The sequence below is a fragment of the Dreissena polymorpha genome, chromosome 13 (genome assembly GCF_020536995.1).
Source record: "Dreissena polymorpha isolate Duluth1 chromosome 13, UMN_Dpol_1.0, whole genome shotgun sequence".
In the NCBI taxonomy this organism is placed as follows: domain Eukaryota; kingdom Metazoa; phylum Mollusca; class Bivalvia; order Myida; family Dreissenidae; genus Dreissena; species Dreissena polymorpha.
Window position 1 is genome coordinate 41,507,499 of NC_068367.1, and position 17,361 is coordinate 41,524,859.

Sequence of the window (17,361 nt, forward strand, 5' to 3'; positions counted from 1 at the left end):
GGCGCGCATATTTGATTGGATGACAGTGGTTCAAATCGGCGATTCAAGCATTCTGATTGGTCGGAGCTGTCGCATAACCGTTTACGGAGTCTGAGGAATTGTATCAAGGGGCATCCATATAAAAGACGCGCCGCAGACGGCTTAGGACACATTCAACTTTTCGGCCACACAAGATCTAAAATTATTTAAACTTTTAAAACCTTTAATAATAATAATAACAAGAAAGAACTGGGATGTCGGACAAAATGTAACTATATTATATTCTTATACATTTGTTGTTTCATGTTGGTATATTTTGAGAAGTATAAATAAATTAAGTCTCACTGTTTTCATTTCTTTATTTTTGAAGACATCTATTCACAGACTAATAACATTTTAATAAACTAATAACTACCTGGTTGATAGAAAGGACACAGTATTTACCGACGGCACGAAACCGTTACATTGGTGTCAGAAGTGGGATGCTAATATACTTTTAGCATCTCAGAACTTTTATTTTTCGTCACCACGGGGAAAACAGCAAGGGACAGAAACGGGAACGGCCTGACGAGAACGGGAACGGCCTGACAAAAACGGGAACGGCCTGACGAAAACGGGAACGGCCTGACGAAAACGGGAACGGCCTGACGAGAACGGGAACGGGCTGACGAAAACGGGAACGGCCTGAAGAAAACGGGAACGGCCTTACGAGAACGGGAACGGCCTGACGAAAACGGGAACGGCCTGACGGGAACGGGAACGGCCTGACGAAAACGGGAACGGCCTGACGAAAACGGGAACGGCCGGACGAGAACGGGAACGGCCTGACGAAAACGGGAACTGCTTTACCAGAACGGAACGGCTGCACAAGAACGGAAACGGCTGCAATAGAGCGGGAACGGCTGCAATAGAACGGTAACGGCTGCACCAGAACGGAACGGCTGCATAAGAACGGGAACGGCTGCAATAGAACGGAAAAGGCTGCACTAGAACGGGAACGGCTGCAATAGAACGGGAACGGCTGCACTAGAACGGAACGTCGGCACCAGAACGGAACGGCAGGGACGTTAAAAGACAGAAACAGAAGTAGATGCTCGTTTCCTAACTGCTTGTTGTGTAAATTTATATGATTTATGTTTTATTGTGAATAATAAAGTGCAAATTTTCAAGTTCTTTTTCTTTGTGCCATTACCATCACATTAGTCGTACAATGGCGGACAACAATGACCAGTCCGACTCCGAGGTTGACTTCAATGTCAACGAGAACGGAAGAGGGGAAGGTCAAGAGTACCAAGAGGGCCAATTTGACGAGGCATATGGTGGCTTTTACAGACGTGGACCGCGTCCAAACATTAAACCAGACCCTTATTCCGGAGATGAAGATTGGGACCAGTACATCGCATACTTCGAAGATTGTGCAGAGCTTGCACAATGGAACGAAAAGGAGAAGTTACTTTACCCTGCTACATCTCTTAAGCAGCAGGCTCGCATGCATTACAGTTCGTTACCTGTTGCAGAGAAACGGTCTTACAAACTCCTGACAAACAGATTAGAACAGAGGTTTGGAAGTAAAAGACAACAGAACCGATGGCTTTCAAAGATGCAAAACAGAATGAGGGGAAAAACAGAAACAATTGCTGCTTTTGGGGATGAAATTCGACTACTGTCTCAGAAAGCCTATTCAACACTTGATCAAGAGGCCCAAGAAATGCTTGCATTACAACATTTTAATAAGAATGTTTCAGCCGAGATGAGATGCCGTTTAATGGATAAAAATTGCCAGACAATTAGTGAAGCTGTGGAGGTGGTTGAGCGTTATGAAGAGGTGTTGGGACGTCCGGGGCAAGGTGTAGGTGCGCAGATTAGGGGTGTTACAAACACAAGCAGCAGAGAGAGATCTTTTGAAACCAACCCGGTGCATGAGGGAACTTATGATCAGTTTACCAGTGCCATTAAGCGTATTGAGCAACGATTGGACAAACTTGAATCTACCACGGGAGGCAGAATCTCTGGAAGATCGTGCTACAGATGTGGGTCTACAAATCATTTCATCAGAGATTGTCCGATAAAAGACAACAGACGAGGACTGCAGCAGGAAAACTTCAGACCGTCACGTCAATAGGTCGTGATGCGACGGTTCAAGTGAAAAATCGACCTAAACAAATAGAGGTGCCATGCAGACCAGATGAAAAGGCATTGCGGGTTGGTCACTGCAGCGATCTGATGAAAACGAAAGACAATGGTGTCTATATTGAAGGATTAATAGACGGAACTGCGGTAACCTTGCTATTAGATAGTGGAGCAACAACCACTTTAATATCTAAAGACACCCTTGAGGCTATAGGAAAGAAGACAGATGATTTGCGTGAGCATAATCGTACAGTTTGTTCCGTAGACGGCACACCTTTAAACGTTAAAGGTTCTGTAGAGTTAAAGTTGAAGGTCGGGAGTTTCACGACTGCAATTGACGCCACCGTTTGCGATATACCAAATATTCAAGGAATTCTGGGACAAGATTTTATGGCAAACCACATTAAATCCTGGGACATTCAAAATCATAAACTTCACACACTGGATGGTAATACAATTGATTGTGTTACAGAAGGGACTGGGCTGAGTGTATGCAGGGTGCTCGTGAAAGAGAAGGTTGAAATACCACCTAGGAGCTTTCAGATGTTACCTGTAGAAGTAAAAGGCTTTGTGCCAGAGGTAGTGTTTTTTGATGGGATTCAAGGCTTGCAGGACATAAGTTGTCGAGTTGTGGCAGGCATTGTTGAAACTCAGGGAGAAGATGTGTCCGTGTGTGTTGTGAACGATTTTGATGAAACAGTAAGTTTGGAAGCAGGATATCTTGTTGGCGAGTGTTTCCCAGTTGAGGACCCCATAATTTCTAAAGAAATTCAAACAGATACGTGTGCCACAGTCAAAAGTGACACGGGTTTGCAGTTTATTCATACATTTACAGTATAAACAGTTCAGGTCAGTTGTGTTAACAATGTTAATTATTTTCCATTAAATTTTGCAGCTGGACCTTCTTTATCCAACTTGGAATGCAAGTCCCTGTATAAGGATATAATCTGTCAACATGATATGCTTTTGGAGCCTTTCTTGACGACTGCTTTACTTTGCAAATGAGATCGTCTATCATCCTTGTGACAAGAAATGGTCCTTTCCATTTCACGGCTAGTTTAGTGCTTATACCAACTTTTCTTGATGGATCATGCAACCACACAACCTGTCCTGGGAAAAACTTCTTCTTTACATTGCTGTCATAGTGCTTCTTTTGATATAGAGCTGCAACCTTCAGGTGACTTCTTGCAATTTCATGACAACCTTTAATTTTCTTTTTCAGCAGACTAACATAGTCATCTACACTTGTTTCCGGTGTGTCCTCTTCTGGTACACCTACTACTGCTTGCAACGGAAGACGAATATCCTTGCCAAATACCATCTTGTTAGGGGTGACGGATGTGCTACTTTGAGGGGAAGAGCGATATGCCATACATACTTGTTGCAGATAGACGTCCCAACAGGCTGGTTCGTCTTGACAATATGACCGCAGCATAGCAAGAAGTGTTCTGTTAAATCTTTCAACCAGTCCATTTGCCTGAGGTCGTCTAGACGTGGAGTGCGTCTTTTGAATCCCAAGGAAATCACAAAGATCTTCAAGAAGTTTAGATTCAAAACTACGGCCTTGATCTGTGTACACCTGTAGGGGAATTCCAAATCGACATACAAAATTATCCAAAAACGCTTTTGCAACAGTTCTCGACTCTAAATCAGATATAGCGACACATTCTGTCCATTTGGTGAACCAAACGATGATAACAAGTATGTAGCGATTGCCATTATCTGTAACTGGAAGTGGTCCGAGTATGTCCATTTGCACACGCTCCATTGGTTCGCCAACTAAATAACAACCAAGTGGTGCTTTGTTTGACTGTCGTGAAAGCTTGTTAATTGCACACACATCACATGTTGAACAATACTCTTTCACATTATCTGCCATACCAGGCCAATAGAATGCTTTTCTGATTTTGTACAGAGTCTTTTCCACCCCAAGATGACCGCCACTAGCAACATCATGATGTAATTTCAAAACAACACCACGTCGATCAGCCGGCGTTACCAGCTGGTGTAAAATGTCACCATTGTTTTCCTCGTACTTCCGAAACAGCAACCCTCCAACAATTACTAGGCGATCCCACTGTCTCCACAAAGTTTTTATTTCAGCTTTTGAATCTGAAATGTCTTTCCATTCCGGTCTGGTTTCATTTCCCTCTTTTGCAAGCTTAATTACACCTATTGCACTGTCACTCAGTTGACTGTAAGCGATGTCTGCATGTGTCCAACCATCAATGAGATATGCTGCTCTCTTAAGTTCTGTTGACTGTGCAGCCACGTTACTTCTTGTAACAGCTCTAATTATTTCATCAGTCGATTCAATTTTATCTATCATCGCTTCTTGATTATCTTGTTGGTGCTTGCATGACTTGCATGGTCTTCTGGACAAAGCATCGGCATTGTTGTGGCTTGTTCCGGCTCTATGTTCTACTGTTAAGTCATATGTATTGAGTTCTTGAAGCCATCGTGTGACTTGTCCAGTTGGTGATTTTAACGATCTTAACCAGCTCACGGCAGCGTTGTCAGTCCTGACAAGTATTTTCTGTCCATATAAGTAGCTGTGAAAATGTTTCAGAGCGGTTACAACTGCCAGAAGTTCCTTCCTTGTTACGCAATAAGACCGCTCATGCACATTCATTGTTTTGCTAATGTAAGCAATAACTCTTTCATGCTCGTCTTGAACTTGAGACAAAACGGCTCCAACACCTACATCTGAAGCATCTGTGTCTAGAATGAACTGAGAACCCAGTTGAGGGTACGCTAGCACCGGTGCTGATGTAAGCATCTCTTTGAGGAAATCAAAAGCTTCTTGGCACATCTGATTCCAAATAAATTTCGCATTTTTCTCACACAATTTGTGAAGTGGCTTGGCAATGTCAGCAAATCCCTTTACGAATCTTCTGTAATACGATGCTAGGCCAAGAAAGCTCCGAACCTCCTTACTTGACTCTGGAACTGGCCATTCTTTAATTGTTCTGACCTTTTCTGGGTCTGTTTCAACACCTTCTTCGGATACAATATGACCCAGAAAAGACACTGATTTTCGAAAGAATTTGCATTTGGAAGGATTCAGTTTGAGATGAGCCTTTCTTAACCGTTCGAAAACGTTTTCAAGCCGTGTCAAGCTTTCATCGACTGTTTTACCAGGGGTTATGATGTCATCCATATACAGCAATGACTCTATCCACTGTAGACCCCGCAAAACATCCTCCATAACACGTTCGAAAGTAGAGGGAGCATTTACAAGTCCAAACGGCATAACTTTGAAGTGGTACAGGCCATGACTCGTTGAAAAAGCTGTCTTAAGTTTGTCCTTCTCATCCATCTTCACTTGCCAAAACCCTGAACAAAGATCCATTGAGCTAAACCATTTTGATCCAGAGAGTGCATCTAAGCAGTCATCTACCCTGGGAATAGGGTAGGCGTCCTTGACTGTCACATCGTTCAGTTTTCGATAATCCACGCAAAACCTTGTGGAGCCATCCTTTTTGGACACCAGGACTATTGGCGAAGACCATGGACTGTTTGACGGTTCTATAATACCCTTTTGAAGCATCTTTTCAACTTCAGCCCGTTCCACTTCTCTTTTTCCATATGGCTGTCGTCTAGGTTGCTGCCTGATGGGGTTAGCACTTCCAGTGTTTATCTTGTGTTTCACGACGTTTGTGCACCCGAGATCGTCGGACGACTTTGCAAACACATCTTGGTACTTATACAACAATTTTGCAAACTTGTTTTTCTGTTCGGGATCCAAATATTCAACACCATCGTCAAACATCTTTTTCACATGTTCTGGCAAAATGACCTCTTCAGACTGCAAACCCGTGTCACTTTTGACTGTGGCACACGTATCTGTTTGAATTTCTTTAGAAATTATGGGGTCCTCAACTGGGAAACACTCGCCAACAAGATATCCTGCTTCCAAACTTACTGTTTCATCAAAATCGTTCACAACACACACGGACACATCTTCTCCCTGAGTTTCAACAATGCCTGCCACAACTCGACAACTTATGTCCTGCAAGCCTTGAATCCCATCAACAAACACTACCTCTCGCACAAAGCCTTTTACTTCTACAGGTAACATCTAAAAGCTCCTAGGTGGTATTTCAACCTTCTCTTTCACGAGCACCCTGCATACACTCAGCCCAGTCCCTTCTGTAACACAATCAATTGTATTACCATCCAGTGTGTGAAGTTTATGATTTTGAATGTCCCAGGATTGAATGTGGTTTGCCATAAAATCTTGTCCCAGAATTCCTTGAATATTTGGTATATCGCAAACGGTGGCGTCAATTGCAGTCGTGAAACTCCCGACCTTCAACTTTAACTCTACAGAACCTTTAACGTTTAAAGGTGTGCCGTCTACGGAACAAACTGTACGATTATGCTCACGCAAATCATCTGTCTTCTTTCCTATAGCCTCAAGGGTGTCTTTAGATATTAAAGTGGTTGTTGCTCCACTATCTAATAGCAAGGTTACCGCAGTTCCGTCTATTAATCCTTCAATATAGACACCATTGTCTTTCGTTTTCATCAGATCGCTGCAGTGACCAACCCGCAATGCCTTTTCATCTGGTCTGCATGGCACCTCTATTTGTTTAGGTCGATTTTTCACTTGAACCGTCGCATCACGACCTATTGACGTGACGGTCTGAAGTTTTCCTGCTGCAGTCCTCGTCTGTTGTCTTTTATCGGACAATCTCTGATGAAATGATTTGTAGACCCACATCTGTAGCACGATCTTCCAGAGATTCTGCCTCCCGTGGTAGATTCAAGTTTGTCCAATCGTTGCTCAATACGCTTAATGGCATTGGTAAACTGATCATAAGTTCCCTCATGCACCGGGTTGGTTTCAAAAGATCTCTCTCTGCTGCTTGTGTTTGTAACACCCCTAATCTGCGCACCTACACCTTGCCCCGGACGTCCCAACACCTCTTCATAACGCTCAACCACCTCCACAGCTTCACTAATTGTCTGGCAATTTTTATCCATTAAACGGCATCTCATCTCGGCTGAAACATTCTTATTAAAATGTTGTAATGCAAGCATTTCTTGGGCCTCTTGATCAAGTGTTGAATAGGCTTTCTGAGACAGTAGTCGAATTTCATCCCCAAAAGCAGCAATTGTTTCTGTTTTTCCCCTCATTCTGTTTTGCATCTTTGAAAGCCATCGGTTCTGTTGTCTTTTACTTCCAAACCTCTGTTCTAATCTGTTTGTCAGGAGTTTGTAAGACCGTTTCTCTGCAACAGGTAACGAACTGTAATGCATGCGAGCCTGCTGCTTAAGAGATGTAGCAAGGTAAAGTAACTTCTCCTTTTCGTTCCATTGTGCAAGCTCTGCACAATCTTCGAAGTATGCGATGTACTGGTCCCAATCTTCATCTCCGGAATAAGGGTCTGGTTTAATGTTTGGACGCGGTCCACGTCTGTAAAAGCCACCATATGCCTCGTCAAATTGGCCCTCTTGGTACTCTTGACCTTCCCCTCTTCCGTTCTCGTTGACATTGAAGTCAACCTCGGAGTCGGACTGGTCATTGTTGTCCGCCATTGTACGACTAATGTGATGGTAATGGCACAAAGAAAAAGAACTTGAAAATTTGCACTTTATTATTCACAATAAAACATAAATCATATAAATTTACACAACAAGCAGTTAGGAAACGATCATCTACTTTTGTTTCTGTCTTTTAACGTCCCTGCCGTTCCGTTCTGGTGCCGACGTTCCGTTCTAGTGCAGCCGTTCCCGTTCTATTGCAGCCGTTCCCGTTCTAGTGCAGCCTTTTCCGTTCTATTGCAGCCGTTCCCGTTCTTATGCAGCCGTTCCGTTCTGGTGCAGCCGTTACCGTTCTATTGCAGCCGTTCCCGCTCTATTGCAGCCGTTTCCGTTCTTGTGCAGCCGTTCCGTTCTGGTAAAGCAGTTCCCGTTTTCGTCAGCCCGTTCCCGTTCTCGTCCGGCCGTTCCCGTTTTCGTCAGGCCGTTCCCGTTTTCGTCAGGCCGTTCCCGTTCCCGTCAGGCCGTTCCCGTTTTCGTCAGGCCGTTCCCGTTCTCGTAAGGCCGTTCCCGTTTTCTTCAGGCCGTTCCCGTTTTCGTCAGCCCGTTCCCGTTCTCGTCAGGCCGTTCCCGTTTTCGTCAGGCCGTTCCCGTTTTCGTCAGGCCGTTCCCGTTTTTGTCAGGCCGTTCCCGTTCTCGTCAGGCCGTTCCCGTTTCTGTCCCTTGCTGTTTTCCCCGTGGTGACGAAAAATAAAAGTTCTGAGATGCTAAAAGTATATTAGCATCCCACTTCTGACACCAATGTAACGGTTTCGTGCCGTCGGTAAATACTGTTTCCTTTCTATCAACCAGGTAGTTATAGTTTATTAAAATATTATTAGTCTGTGAATAGATGTCTTCAAGAATAAAGAAATGAAAACAGTGAGACTTAATTTATTTATACTTCTCAAAATATACCAACACGAAACAACAAATGTATAAGAATATAATATAGTTACATTTTGTCCGACATCCCAGTTCTTTCTTGATTGTATTATTAATATTAAAGTTTAAATAATTTTAGATGTTGTGTGGCCGAAAAGTTGAATGTGTCCTAAGTCGTCTGCGGCGCGTCTTTTATATGGATGCCCCTTGATACAATTCCTCAGACTCCGTAAACGGTTATGCGACAGCTCCGACCAATCAGAATGCTTGAATCGCCGATTTGAACCACTGTCATCCAATCAAATATGCGCGCCAAATGAACTCTTCAAAACGCTTCCGCACATCAGGAAATAGTTCCAAATGTTATATCTATGCTTATCAATCAAATGACAATAACTTGATATAAACCAGTAGCAAATCGTTAACATTAATACAATAAGACATAGTTTACTGTAACCATAAACTATATGGCGCAGTCTTTTGCTAAAATCACAAATATCTTTTTATGACGTCACAAGCATGGTCGACACTGTTTATGAGTGACAAGGAAGTGTTATTCTTTATGGAATTACAATCATAGGAACGAGGATTAATAACTTAAGTTGTGAGTAACATTTAAGGATTATAAGGATTAAGATGTAGATAAAATGATATATGCATGAAACCTCAGTAAACTGTTCAACATGCATATGTCATGTAATTCAACGAACTGTCAGAATCTGTCAACATTCGGTGAGTAGGTCTTTGCCCATATCCTAGATAATGAAACATGTTATGAAACCTTATTATTAGTTTTGCTTAGGATTACTTGTAGTCCATTATATTACAATATGCTTATATTGGGTCTATTTTGTGAAAACTTAACAAATCTTATCGTCCATAACCATTGGGCCTAGGGCTATCAAATTTGGTTCAATGTTCATCCCTAGCAATACCTTAATCTTGAATATTAAAAGATACACATTTAAAAATGAGTGATCCTGAAAAAGAAATTTGAAACCACATTAATCAACAAAATATTAAGGTAAATAAAATAATATTAGATGCCGTATACAGATGGGCCGCTACTTAGCTGAGGGTAGTTGCAATGAAAGCTACTGTGTCAACAAATCAATTAAATTGAGCATGGCTCTGGGAAAACCGGGCTTAATGCATGGTGCGATAAGTGTCGTCACAGGACTGCACAGGCTTAACGCATTGTGTGTTTAGTGTCGTCCCAGGACTGCACAGGCTTAATGCATTGTGTGTTTAGTGTCGTCCCAGGACTGCACAGGCTTAAGGCATGGTGCGATAGGTGTCATCACAGGACTGCACAGGCTTAATGCATGGTGTGATAAGTGTCGTCCCAGGACTGCACAGGCTTAACGCATTGTGTGATAAGTGTCGTCCCAGGACTGCACAGGCTTAATGCATTGTGTGTTTAGTGTCGTCCCAGGACTGCACAGGCTTAATGCATGGTGCGATAGGTGTCATCACAGGACTGCACAGCCTTAATGCATGGTGTGTTTAGTGTCTTCCCAGGACTGCACAGGCTTAATGCATGGTGCGATAGGTGTCATCACAGGACTGCACAGGCTTAATGCATGGTGTGATAAGTGTCGTCTCAGGACTGCAAAGGCTTAATGTATAGTGTTTTAGTGTCGTCCAAGGGCTGCACAGGCTTAATGCATGGTGCTATAAGTGTCGTCACAGGACTGCACAGGCTTAATGCATAGTGTGATAAGTGTTGTCCAAGGACTGTACAGGCTTAATGCATGGTGCGATTAGTATCGTCACAGGACTGCACAGGCTTAACACATTGTGTGTTTAGTGTCGTCCCAGGACTGCACAGGTTTAATGCATGGTGCGATAGGTGTCGTCCCAGGACTGCACAGGCTTAATGCATGGTGCGATAGGTGTCGTCACAGGACTGCACAGGCTTAATGCATGGTGTGATAAGTGTTGTCCCAGGACTGCACAGGCTTAATGCATGGTGTGATAAGTGTCGTCCCAGGCAGGCTTAATGCATGGTGCGATAGATGTCGTCACAGGACTGCACAGGCTTAATGCATGGTGTGATAAGTGTCGTCCCAGGACTGCACAGGCTTAATGCATGGTGCGATAAGTGTCGTCCCAGGACTGCACAGGCTTAATGCATTGTGTGTTTAGTGTCGTCCCAGGACTGCACAGGCTTATCAGGAAAGATGCTTTCTGCACAGATTGGATTTGTGTTTAAACAAAAAAAACAAAAAAAGCGGAAAGTTTTATCCCTGTTATGACAAGGATAAGTTGGGCCGACACTTCATGCACTTGCATGTAGCCCAATAATCCCATTTATGTAAATTTTATATGGAAGTCTCTAATCAAAATCCTGTCTTGGGGAAAGTGTCATCCCTCGTTAGCCTGTGCGGAATGCGTAGGCTAGTCCGGGACGACACTTTACACACACATTACGCCTTTACTGACAGAGCAAGGCTAGTTTTTATACCTTAACGGTTGATTACATTTTAATGTTTCTGCTATTTACAAATCAAGCTAGTAACATTCATATAGAATATAGTATGTTTGGCTTTGTTGTGATATCTCATTATGTCCGTAAATCCAAATAATGTCCACAGTGACATTTTAAATGAGCATTTCAAGGAATTGAAACACACGTACATTTTTTTGTCTGAACAATTATTTTGTTATGAGTGATAACAGTAGATATTATCAAATGCTAAACCTTGCCCCTATTCAGTATTTTTACATAATAAAAACAATTCTAGCCCTGTGCTATATAATGCTTATATTCAACCATTTATTTTTCTCTAGGTTATAGCTTGGTGTGCTATTTTAAATTAATTGATCAATCAGATATTTATCAATCTACTTTTTCTTTTAATTAGGTAAATAAGTCAACTTTCCTGTATCAATATGTAAAGAACGCCCACTATCTTCATTCGGTAAAATATTTGCGATAACTTACTTTAATAATGAATTGCATAAATCATAATTCCCAACAAGTGTTTGGTTCTAAAAAAAAATTATGCGGAACACTTTACTGCTGTCACTTGCTTTCTTAATGAATTGCAAAACTCAACATCTCCAAGTGTTTTGTATCTATTGCTTTTTGTCCCCTACCGGTGAAACTGGTTTGCGCTCCATCTGTCAGTCTGTCTGTCAGTCTATCTGTCAGTCCGTCACACTTTTCTGAATCCTGCGATAACTTTAAAAGTTCTTCATATTTTTTCATGAAACTTGCAACATGGATAGATGGCAATATGGAGACTATGCATGTCATTTCATTGTGTTCCTACGTCGAGAATTCTGGTTGCTATGGCAACAAATATAAAACATACTGACAATGGTGGAGTTTCACCGGTAGGGGACAATATTGCTTGGCAATCTCTTTTTATGTGGGGATCTTTACAAGTGAGCAACCAAAGAGTTTTACTTGTATCAAATAACCACAGCTAGAGTTCTTTCCTTATCAGTGTGACTGTTATTATTTGTGTTTGTTTTAATGTAAGATTTTATGAATGAAACAATGTTGAGAAAAAGTTTGAATTGTTTATTTGAGCCTGGCTCTGTGAAAAACTGGGCTTTATGCATGTGCGTAAAGTGTAGTACCAGATTATCATGTGCAGTCTGCAAAGGCTAATCAGGGGCGATACTTTCTCAGGCTCTTAAATCATATATTGTTATTTGTATAGGGTGTAAACAAAATTGGTATGTATACCAAAAGGAAAGATATTATGGTACATAATAAGTTATAAATATATATTTGGTACCAAAATCGTGTTTTGCAGATATATTAAACATGCTGTTTTACAGTATAAATATTATATGTGTGTCATGTCATATTTGTTTATTGTATGCATTGTTACAAAATCAAATAAATTGTTTTGTTTGTATGGATCCAAAAAAAAAAAACACACAACTGTGTGTTCAGAGATGTGTTTTGATATAGGTGGCCGTACGCTAACCCTCTGTCCATCATCATGTCTGTCTGTCAGTTCGAAGGTCCGTCCACAAATTTGTCCACACAATTTGTCAGACGGGGAGGGCTTTAAACTAAAATGTCTTGACAACAAAGCTGATAAATATTTGTTCTAAATATGTTTAATGTATACATGTTATAACTTTGTGTTTGAAGTGGGAAATGATTTAATATGCTAAAAGTTAGTATTATCAATACATGTATTATATTCCTAAGTATTCAAAACAAACAAAAACTTCGACAACAAAAGGGAAGCGTATATTTGTCATAAATGAATGTGGATGCTTGAATTTAAATGGCGTTTATGTATGCATTCCACTTGACTGTGTACTAATCGAATCACTGTTGATACATGCCAGTGTACATATCCCAAACAACCTTAATTAACATAACCACATAGTCACATAGTTTCAAAAAGTCACTTCCATTTAGTTAGCTTCATAATATCTTAAACGTCTTGAGTGACATCGACCGCTGGAAACTGCGCGTTTAAGTTTCCCGCGCACTATGTTATCAGCAGACGCCGCTATCACGGCATGGGCGTTAACAACCTCCATGTAGTTTCTATAGGCCGCGGTTTCGCGTCTAGTGACGTCATTGTGCTGGTAAAACACCAGCCGGTCCGTGTCCACCAGAAGTCCCGATTGAATAGCTTTTGACACATCCGCTGTATTACGATATTTGACGACCCAGCGGGATTCAACACCTGGTCGCGATGACCGGATATCGTGGGTATCGAACTGGATACTTCGCACCGGAACGTTGAGTTGAGTCTGTATTAGGTACTGCACCTGTTCGTGATTTTATAAGTAGTGGTTGTAGTAGGGGTAGTAGTCATAGCAGCAACAGCAGCAATAGCGGTAGACGCAGTAATAGTAGTATTACTGGATATGCTGGTTGCTGTAGTAGAAGCATTCTTAATTTATTTTTTCTCATAATTATTATTAGAAGCAATACTAGCATTAGCAACAGTGGTTATTGCAGTTATTTCTATCGTATACAGAAATCTTTTCTCTTACGCAAGATGAAATTTTTAAAACTGAACTCCACATAAAAACGCTACAAATCGGTATAAAGTAAGAGCATGTCAACCTAGATTATAAAACTCCAAACGTTCGGAGCGTTAGGATCGCGGGCTACTTTCATACGCCTTCATTCCTTATTTACTTTCATTTTTAAATCCTTTTTTTCTATCGTATACAGAATTCTATTCATCTAAGCAAGATGTAGTTTTAAAAACTGAACTCCAATTATAAACGCTACAAATCGGTATAAAGTACGAACATGTCAACCTAGATGATAAAACTCCAAACGTTCGGAGCGTACGCCTTTATTCTTTATTTACTTTCATTTTTAAACCCTTTTTTCTCATATACAGAATTCTATTCTTCTAAGCAAGATGTAGTTTTAAAGACTGATCTCCAATTATAAACGCTTCAAATCGGTATAAAGAACGAACATGTTAACCGTAAATCTAGATTCTAAAACGGTATGATATTTGCAAAAGTTAAAGTTATAACTCGCTGCCCAAATCAGAACAAACACTTTATATATATATTTATATATATCTGAAAGCTACGAAACGTAGGCTTTCTAATGATATATGGGTTCATCCAAATGTATAACCTCGGCGCTTCGATGTGCTCTAATCGATAGCTACCAGTCACGTGACTAAGTTACGACACGGTTAAACACGTGGGGGTAAAACATATATGTTTATTTTTTGTGTTTAACGCGCTATAAATCCATAAATAACAACGGAAATATACTCAAAGTTATATTTTTAAAGAAGAATTAATAAGCAACAAGATAACGTTTAAACCAATAAACTCGGATGGTTAGTTTTTGCATACAATTTAATTTACTACAGTAAGGGTCAAATACTCGATTCAACTCCTGTCAATATACGATCCGTGGCTAGTACTTATGTAGTTTATAATTATACAATTATTATTTACTCGTTATGAAGGATATAATTTTATCAAGGTGCGTCTTTGCAATTTTAATACATTTTATGATTTGTGTCACTTATGCTCGGGTACTACTTAACTGTACCCCGGGTACGCTTAAGTATACTTAAATGAACCCCGGATACGGTGAATATAGTAACTCGCACACGGGAATTCGAACGCTAAATTGATCGTTGTCCGCTATATTTTTAATATTAATGATGTTCATATTTATGTCAATATTCTGAAAAACAGCCATTATATTATCGATACTCCTGCCTTAAAGGCATATTGAGTTTTTCTTCAAAGATATTTTTATTTAGTATTCCGTAGCGCGTTTTACGACGTCGGATTTAAGGCAGGAATAATACTCGGGTGCAGTCAAAATTGACCAATCAAGCATCACTTAAATTATCATCAGTAGCTGGTAGATACAACTTAAATTCTTTTTTTCACCAACATTACAGGACTAAATAAGTTACGTTGTTTGAGAATATAATCAAAAACTGGACATATAATGTTAAAAGATGCGATCGTGAAAGTGGAGTCTTAACCATTTTTTATCTTCGACTGGGACACGTTTGCGTTGTTCCGGAAACTGAAAACTGCGGCGTTCGGAAGACTGGGTGGTGTGTCACTGCGCATGTGCAGAATCGGGGCGATCCGGTCGATGTTGTCATTGCACATGTGCAGACTTGGGGCGATCCGGTCGATGTTGTCACTGTGCATGTGCAGACTTGGGGCGATCCGGTCGATGTTGTCACTGCGCATGTGCAGACTTGGGGCGATCCAATCGATGTTGTCACTGCGCATTTATCAAAAATGAGACAAACATATTACATGGAAACGCGTGACAAAAAACACTGCGTTAATTTCAAATACACTTGTGTTGTAAGTGAAAAATAATTTTATGCATTTCCTTTAATAGGTAAAGATACTTAAAAAAATGTCACAATTAGCTCGTGCGCTCAGCTTTCAAAACATTATCATGCACGTGAAACTCGTGTTTTAAGTACAAAATCGATGCAGATAAAACAGAGTGTTCAAAAAACGACTTTTAACACGAGTTTATCATGAATTATTATTGAAATAACAAGGCGTTATCGTTGACAGGGGTCGCCATTTTTCATATAATAACGCGTGTTTAAGGTAATTACCATCTGAACATTTGCTATTCATTCGGAACTGATTTAATTCAAGCATTGCATCTATTTTGTTTGACGAGTATACATAAAATTGTTAATTTTATTTTCAAAAATTTCATTAAATATAAATTTTATAGAATATATGTTAATTGGCCTGTATAACGGTTTAGAATTTTTCGGTTGTTGTTGTTTTTTGTGTTTAGCAAATCCAATCCGCTTTAATGGAAATTTGTGTAATAGAAAGCGTCATCTTCACGAAAATCCAGGTAAGGCGGAAAGCGGTTTCACTGCTTAGCCTGTGCGAACTGTACAGGTAAATCTGGAATGACACTTAAGGCAAATGCATTAAGCCTAGAATTCCCAGAACGAGCATTGTAAAATTTCATCGGTGATGGGAAAAAGGGAAGATTGTTATTGTGCAGTGCTACTAAGTATTTCCTATATAGCGCCCGATGGATAGAAAAGTAATCTAAGCATACAGGCTGGCACCTGAGAGCGAACAAACGATAAACAAACACCCAAAAGAATACCGTGTGAAAAATTAATAGCAAACATCAATCATTTACTTATGACACGTGATACTCACATCTGAGGATCAACAGCGCCCCGTGCCGCGATCCCGCTAGGTGCGTCCGGTTTCTGTGGGCTCTCCTTCCGGGATCGCGGTGCATGCATACAACAGGCGCGGTGGCAGGTGGCATCATACACGCAGTCCGGGTCCAGAAAGAGGGTACTGGGCCGGAAACCAAAAGCGAGTAACTTCTGGTATTGGAAAGGACTGACTGGCTGCTGAAATATAATAAGTCAGCTAACTGCGCATGGTCGAAGCGGATACTTAACCAAAACAAAGTTTTTTGTTTAATTAAGAAAATCGCGATAAAGAAGAAAATGTCTGAGTTGTGATTGTGAAAAACTTTTTATTGCACTTCTATAGGAAATATATTTTTATAGCAATTTGAAATTTGTTATAATAAACATGTCACTATTGTCTCCATTAATTGCATTTTTGCGCTGAAAATTATAATACCTTTATTCGTAATTCAGTTAAGTGTTTGCATAGTTCGCTCAATCAATTGAGACAAATCCTACATACTGACATATTAAAGTAATCGCATCAGTTATATCCTTTTTGCTGATCGAAAACTGCTCCGAGCTTGTCGTAAATTTAATAATTGTGAGCGTGTTTATATATATTATTTGCAGTCAATTACCTATAACGAATCTCAATAATGTTGACTACATCCGTACGTGTTGTACTTGTTGAAACGAAAACAAATAAGAGTAAGAAAATAATACTGGACCAAAATGACGTCATCGCATGCTGTTGTTTTTTATTAGAAGGACAATGTGTTGATCGGAGACATGATCGTAACCAGTGAAATATTTGATGCTCAAAACCAGTGACATGTCTGAACAAAAACATGTCGAGTCTGTCTAAATTACAAGGCATGCACCGATGTCTTAAGGGGAACGGAGAAGCTGGCATACGACTAAATTCAGTGTTTTAATTCAAAAGCTTTGTGTAATCCAAAGATTCGTCATGACAGACTTGTAAAATGTGTCCCATCTAAACGAACCAGCAAAATGATTGAGGGCATATTTATTATTAAAATTAAGAAATTTCCTTAGGTTTCAAAAGTTGCCTTGGTAATTTGTTATCACATTTTGTACCGGAAAATTACAGTTAAGGCTTGAATTTATGCTCACTGTTATTTCACATTAATACAAAATAATATCCTTAAAAAAAGTAAAAGTAAATTATTGTCGGGAATTGAAACGAATTATT

The 17,361-nt window shown here is 40.4% G+C and overlaps 1 protein-coding gene across 1 annotated transcript; it reads right to left on the reverse strand.

The window, feature by feature from the left end:
- Window positions 1–14,319: 14,319 nt before the first annotated feature.
- LOC127854613 (uncharacterized) lies at window positions 14,320–16,674 on the reverse strand. Its single transcript, XM_052389677.1, has 3 exons — window positions 16,669–16,674; window positions 16,162–16,364; window positions 14,320–15,235 (listed from the first exon to the last, which is right to left on the reverse strand). The coding sequence occupies exons 1-3, from the start codon at window positions 16,672–16,674 to the stop codon at window positions 14,980–14,982; spliced, it is 465 nt and encodes a 154-aa protein (XP_052245637.1). The 3' UTR covers window positions 14,320–14,979.
- Window positions 16,675–17,361: the final 687 nt, after the last annotated feature.

Excerpts from the sequence above, each read along its gene's own strand:
- LOC127854613 (XM_052389677.1), bottom strand. Across the intron at positions 15,236-16,161 it reads GGCGCTGTTGATCCTCAGAT|TGACAACATCGATTGGATCG; the intron begins GTGAGTATCACG and ends ATAAATGCGCAG.